Source organism: Muscardinus avellanarius (assembly GCF_963383645.1).
Source record: "Muscardinus avellanarius genome assembly, chromosome: 2".
Classification (NCBI taxonomy): domain Eukaryota; kingdom Metazoa; phylum Chordata; class Mammalia; order Rodentia; family Gliridae; genus Muscardinus; species Muscardinus avellanarius.
In genome coordinates this window covers 134,517,047-134,524,303 of record NC_137787.1, presented here as the reverse complement: position 1 = coordinate 134,524,303, position 7,257 = coordinate 134,517,047, and the positions used below count along the sequence as shown (strand labels likewise).

General features: G+C 41.8%; 1 protein-coding gene across 1 annotated transcript; it reads right to left on the bottom strand.

The window, feature by feature from the left end:
* Positions 1 to 6,648: 6,648 nt before the first annotated feature.
* On the bottom strand, positions 6,649 to 6,972 carry SERTM1 (serine rich and transmembrane domain containing 1; the record flags this gene model as incomplete). Its single annotated transcript, XM_080690365.1, has 1 exon — positions 6,649 to 6,972. One exon carries the CDS (start codon positions 6,970 to 6,972, stop codon positions 6,649 to 6,651), a length of 324 nt encoding a protein of 107 aa, XP_080546491.1.
* Positions 6,973 to 7,257: the final 285 nt, after the last annotated feature.

Sequence of the window (7,257 nt, the reverse complement as noted above, 5' to 3'; positions counted from 1 at the left end):
TCCTCAACCACAGGACAATCACCAGCAATCTTTGTTCTCAATCTGTTTCTCCACCATTCTTGCTTGCATTGTGACATATCACAATATGTTTTTTTTTTTTTTTTTTTTTTGGTGGTACTGGGGTTCCTGGAAGCCCTTCTACCTCCGGGCTACACTCCCAGACCTATTTTGACATTTTTATTTGGAAACAGGGTCTCCTAAGCCAGCGTGCGCGGCTGGCTTCGAACCTGCACGATCCTCCTGTCTCTGCCTCCCAAGCGCGGGGATTATAAGTGTGCGCCACCACGCCCAGCATGACACATCACAATATGTCACATGTGACTTTGTGCCACAATGCAATATGCCAAGCCTGAGTTCTGTGGGCGGGGCTAGGCTGGAGAGAGGACACGGAGTGTGGGGGGAACAGCTGTGTGAGGTCTCCACGTGTGCCCGGGTGTCTCTGGACTGGGTAGGCAAAGAGAAGATGAGAGCAGAGCAGGAAAGGTACAGGACATGAGGAATTAGGTGAGATGTGTGAAGGTAGAGAAAATGGAAGAGGAATTAGATGCAGGAAGGCAAAGAGAGTTAAGTAGGTGGTAGGCAGAAATAGTGGGAAAATTTGAACCTTCTGAAGCCAAAAGTTCTACATGATGTTTGCTTGACATTTTCATATATAATATTTCTCACAATGTATTAAGCAATGTGGTGTCGGTTTACACATAACTTCTTACATAATCCTTAAACACTGTAAGGTGGTTATTCTCTTCATGCTACTGGGACTCGGAGCCTCAGGGAGGTTGCCTGAGGTCACAGAGGTAACATTAAGGACTTAGAGATGTGAACAAAAATCTACCTGAATCAAAATACCATGTTGTATGGCAAGCAGCAGTAGTCAAACAGAGCAGACAGACAATTGAGGAGAAACTATCCAAAAATGTTGCCTGGTCACTAGAGGCTAGAGTCTCAGGGAATGGGCCATACACTGCATGATAGCTTTTCTGGGAATGGAATTTAAAAAGGAGCCAAATTTTAAATGCTTCTACTTTTCTGCTGTATTAGAGTTTCATTGGAACATTAGTCACACATTATGTTAAAAATATTGGAGTAAGAGTTACAGGCACTGCAAATGACTGAAAGACTTTAAATAAGGGACATATGGGGCAAGATGGGAGAGAAGAATTGAGGAGAGAGGAGAGGAGAGGAGAGGAGAGGAGAGGAGAGGAGAGGAGAGGAGAGGGAGAATGTGTATGAGAGAGACAGAGCAATGAGACAGATAGATGAGAGATGTGTGTGTGTGTGTGTGTGTGTGTAAGAGAGAGAGAGAGAGAGAGAGAGAGAGAGAGAGAGAGAGAGAGAGAGAGAGAGAGAGAGAGAGGTGGGAGAGAGAGGGAGAGGAGGAAGGTGATCGTGCAGTAGAAACGGTTGGAGGAGGAGGTGGATGTGTGGTAAACTCATTCTTAGCTGAGTCTGTTTCCATGGCTAGAAGATGAACAGATATTTGTAGCAGGGAGAACAACTCCCCACCCACTCCCATATCCCACCCAGGGTGGATCTGAATAGGACTTTTTGTCCATCTCTAGTCTACTTTTCAGAAAGCAGCAAGAGTAATCTTTCTTAATTATAAATTCAATTATATAATTTTGCTGCTTAAAGTTGTTCAATAGATTCCCACTGCACTCAGAATAAATCCAAGCTCCTTCTATACCTACCGGCCTACCTAACCTGCCCCTGCCCACCTCTCCACTCTCATGTCCTGCACCATAGCACTCTGGCTTTTCTGCTCATGTGAGTCAAAGCCTTTCCTGGCACGGGGGCTTTGGATCCTCTTCATAGAGATTATTCCTCCCAGCACTCTTGAAATACTTCTCTCTAACCTCATCAGAAAGGCCCTTCCTGATTACCATATCTTAAGTGAATTTCTCTTATGGCCTATCATTTCCCAATTGTGTATTCTTCATAGAGCTAGTTGCACTTTTAATTATGCATATGTTTGTTCTCTGTGTTCCTGAGCATCTTCACTAGATTATAAACTTAGGAACTATGCTCTATCTGGTGCCACAAGAATGTGTTCATATTTAATGAATGACTTTTGTATAATGTTTTCTTGTAGTGTTCAAGATGGCCAATACCCTACCTCAGCATAGCTTCAGTCTAGGATAAAGAAAGCCATGTTTGGCATAGCTTGGTGAGGTCTCCTGATAGTGAGAGGTGACTACAGGGCCTCGTGGGCTCTGTGGCAATAAAAGCAGTACTGATAGGGAAATGTCTCTTGGAGTGGGAGATGCTCGGGCATAGTTCTGAAGCAGAAGGACAGGTCAGGGGAAGTGAGGCCGTTGAAGACAGGGTTAACTTGAGGTAAGAGGACTTTAAACATTGAGGCAGCATCTGAATGTTGAGAATGACTGTTCTTGGTGGGAGGTGTATGTGTGTGTAAAGGAAAATGTATGTTAGGAGTTTTCTGTGTGCACATGTGTGCATGCATGCATGCACATAAACACATTTGATGGTAAGACCCATTGCCTACAGGAAGTGAGAGAAGCACAACTTTCCTCTCAGTGATGGAGAATTGCCAAAGAGACCTACAACCAGGAACCCAGAGCTCCCTGAGACTCCAGCTACAGCCATGTCCTCCAACATGCCCACCAGCCTCAAGCCCACACAGCCTGGAGAGATATCTCTCGAACTCAGGCCTTTTGAAAGCTGAGGTTCTGTGTATTGGATCAATGGGGTTAGATCCTAAGGGGATCTTTCTAGAAGAGAGCAGGAGTGTGGGACTAGGCATTGGTTAGAAGTGAGAGGCAGACCTCAAGGCAGGAAAATAAGTTTAGAAATGGCCTTTCTCCTTGGCTGTTCAGGTTTCTAGTTGTGCGGTTGTTTTTCCTTTAGACTGTTGAATAGTCTTAGTATACAATGTAAATTTTTTCTTTCACCTTTAAGTCCCATCAGGCACCTCCAGTCCTCTAATACAGATGCTAGATATACTCATCTTGTCAAAGTGGAGTTGAGATAGGATAAAGATGGGACTTCGTTCACATCCCTTCTCTACTGAAGCCATCGCAACAGCAGCAGCTTTCCACTTCTAGGACGGTGGCCTGGAGTTGAGTCTCCAGCAGGAGGGGAGGCTCTGTGGGGGCTGTGAGCTGCAAGTGGAGCTGCAGAGGGGATGCTCAACTCAGAGAAACCATAATTATATGGCTAGTGGCTGAGAGGTAAGGTCATTGCTCCTCTGCAAGTACACATGAGAAGTATATCTGAGCCTTCCTCTGCCACGTGGATTCTATTATCAATATCATCTGTGGTCCTTGTTAAAAATAACCATTTCCATCTGGGCATGGAGGCACATGCCTGTAATCTCTGTACTTGGGAGGCTGAGACAGGAGGATCTCAGGTTTGTGGCCAGCCTCAGCAACTTAGTGAGGTCCCTTAGCACCTCAGCAATGTAGCTAGACCCTGTTTTAAAATAGAAAATAAATTAGGCCTGAGGTATAGCTCAGTAGTCGAATGCCTCTGGGTTCAACCTCCAGTACAACAACGACAACAACAACAACAACAACAATAATAGTAACAACAACAACTATTCTCTGGCTCCACTCTTGTAGGTCTGGGGTGGGGGTAGCACAGGAATCTGTATATTTTTCAAGCACCCAGTTCCTTCTTCTCATCAGGCAAGAGTGAGACTCACTACCTTAGAGGGAGTGCCCCTTGAAGGAGTGGGGAGGGTCTGACACTGGGGTCACACAGTACTGATATTGCTTCAGAGAGGACACACATAAAAGGAGTGATATTGATACATCTGTCTATATCTACTTTTATACAGAACATCTGTATTTATATACCTACACTATAGATATACTATGTAGATATATAGACATTCTATGTATACACACACACACACACACACACACACACACACACACACACATATATATATATATATATATAAAATAGGTATAAAGAGATATAGATATAGATATACTTAAAACTCCCAGGGAAAGCATTCTCTCTAGGACAGAAAATTGCAGATCACCTCACAGAAAAAAATCAGAGAAGAAACCAGGCTTTTCATGGACTCCACTGCTTTTATTTATAAACCAGTTTTCCAACCTTTATGAACTTCTTAAACAACACAAATTCATCTCAAGTTGTACAGTCTGTTACCTTGGCAAGCTTGTAACAACAAATCTTATTTTCCATCCTTGAACATCGCTCCTAATTATTCCAGTTAGCTTTGAAAGCAAGAATACTGTGGTGGTGGTGGTGGTGGGGTGGGGGTAAGCTTGAAGATTTGATTGGATTTGGGTTTATAGGTAGTTTTTCTCTCAGAAGTCTTCATATCTCTTTCATAAGGAAAGGCTATAGAATTTCCCTTTAGGAGAGATCATTATCAGATTTTACCATTATATGCAATATTTATTCTTTATTAAAACATCTCCTCACTTATGTTCTTTCCCCCTCAATAACCAAAATAGCACAAGAATAAAGAAAAAGTGATACTGTGGATCCTTCTGTGATCCTGTGATAATATTCTCATAACTTTTAACTTGGAGCATGTGAATATGTACCTGTGGTACGTATTTGTGGGTGTGTGTACACAATACATATATATTTATATATATACACATACACGTACACACATACATATACTGAAAAAATGCTAATAATGATCTGAAATAGCAGAGTTTCTCTAGTCCAAATATATACTACATCATACTATCCAAGAGTATTATATACTATATAATACTTTATATAGTAGCAGAGGCAAAATTTTCACTGATTATTCATTTTAGGGCAGCAACTCTATGGTATTTGGAGTTTTGAGTATGGTTAAATATGGCCTGTTTTAAGAAAATCTTATGGACTAGAATGAAGAAAAGATTTTCTGATATTACTCCTCAACTCTCTCAGTACCTCAGAATGACAAAATTCTGGAAAATGGTGGAGTCTCTGTCCTGCTCTAGTGACAGGGGGTACTGATTGCGCCATCCAACCAAAGTGTGTGTTGAGGCTCTGCCATGTAAGATTATTAAATGTTCTGAGCAAAGAATGATCCGGGTGCCATGGGAAGGCTGCAGCATGCTGGTAGTGGCTTCCAAAGGTTCAGTCCAGTGTTTATGCAGTAGGCCATTTATTTTTCAAATTCTTAAGAAGTAGTGATGTTTGCTAAATTTTGTTTGTAGAGGCAACTTGCCTTCCTTCAGATTCCATGCCTGTGCTCACATGTATGTTCCATTTTTTTTGGATTATCCCCCAACTCCCACCAGCCTTCCAAGTTCAGATGTACTTGACTGCTCACAGTAATGCAGCTCCCAGGACCATCAAAGCTCCCCGCAGCGACACAACTGGAGTGTTTAACCTTTTTAACTCACATCCTGGAATCCTAATGCAAAGTATTATATTAACACACAACAACTAATTATCAGAGACATGTAACATTCATGGAGTATATTAAAACACATATATTATTAATTTAGTCTCTTAAGTTTTGCAACCTAACATGAATGATCAAATATCTGACATCTCAGTATCTTACTATAATTCTGCACTAAAATTATAGAGACTGTGAAATGAATACAGGAATGTACATGATTGCTAGGAGTTATCACTGTATAAAATACAACTGGAGCGGGCATGGTGGCATACGCTTGTAATCCAAGTACCTGGGAGCTGAGACAGGAGGATCTCAGATTCAAGGTCAGTCTTAGCAATTTAGGGAGAACTTCAGGAACTTAGTGAGACTCTGTTTCAAAATAAAAATGTAATAGGGCTGGGGGTGTAGCTCAGAGGTAGAATGCCCCTGGGTTCAAAATCCCCAGTAACACACAGTAACACACACACACACACACACACACACACCCCACAACTAAGTAGATATTTTATCTTTGCTTAATTCTCACTGATAGAAATTACAGATATAAAATAACAACTTCTTGGTGTCTTTTCTGGTGCTTCTTTTAGTAATATGAACATCAATTACCACAAAGAATTCCACAATTGATTAGTATTATGACTGTAACATAAGTAGAAGAAAAAGCCCAGGAGGCAAAATACATTATACATTGCAATCACACACATACTTATCTTGCTATTAAAAGTCAAATTCTTCCAAAACTTTTCCATGGATTTCTATTCATCAATAAATGTGGCTTTCATTTGTTAAGATGAAATTAAAGAAAACATTCAGCATATTTTTACTCCCAGTTTTAGAAATGCTATACTCTTAATCTAGATCAATTCCTTTCCTAAATTTGGTGTCTCCACTTTATCTTTTAAATATGGGAAAAATGTCCTAAATAGTTCAGACTTAATTTTTCTAGGTTCCACTGGTCTCATGGTTTTGTAAGGGAAACAAGGTGCAGGAGCCCATATCCTGCATCCACTGAGAGGGCTTCTCAGCTGAACCCCTGGTGGACAGCAGTGCAGACAGACCTCCAGGAAGCCAGCTCCAGGTTCGTCATGCGGTCTGTGTGAGCGTCTGCGCTTTGGTGTTTGCAGGCATTTCTGTCAGCATCGGCTTCTCCATGCACAAATGAAAATCATCATGAACAGAAAAGAGATCAACGAAGAAGGAGGAAATCAGGTCAAACCAAAGGGGTCATTTCCTTCACGAGGCAACCCTGCCAGCAAGGGACCAGAAAAGCTGCTGACACATTCAGGATTCTTCCATCTTCTTCAGGAAGAAAGGTTTGAGAAAGTGGACCTCTGAGAGGAAATACTGCAGACTTCCAAGTTGGTGAAAGAACTTCCAGCATCACTTGGGTACTCTGGGTAGGAGGAGCTGGAGGATATGATATTCTTGAGCCGCTGGAGGGCAATGATTAAAAGCAAAAGTAGAAATGCTAAAAGGCTGAGGAATATGGACACATAGATGTAGACATTGGACAGGTGGCTGGAGGCCGGGTCCACGGACGTGGACAGTGATGTGGGAAAGAGCTCAAGGAAAGTCCCATTCTCCACACTTCCTGCAAATCCAGAGGAAAGGTCAGCCTCAGGCATCTTTATAAAGGGCAAAAAATGGAACAGGTATGTTGAAAGTCTGAGTCACGCGGGGGTTAAAAAGGACAGAACTGGCATTGTTCTTGCATGAGAATGTCAGCAGAGACTGCAGGCTAGTAAACTGGCACAACAAAACGTCTTGGGTTTTATACAAAGGCAGCAGCAGGGGATTGGATGTCCATTGAGACTGCAAAAAATAAAAACAAAACAGCAACTCAGTGCATTTTTTCAAGAAATAACACATTGAAGTCTAATTTTTTAGTTTGTATTTCAGTAAGGCTTAAT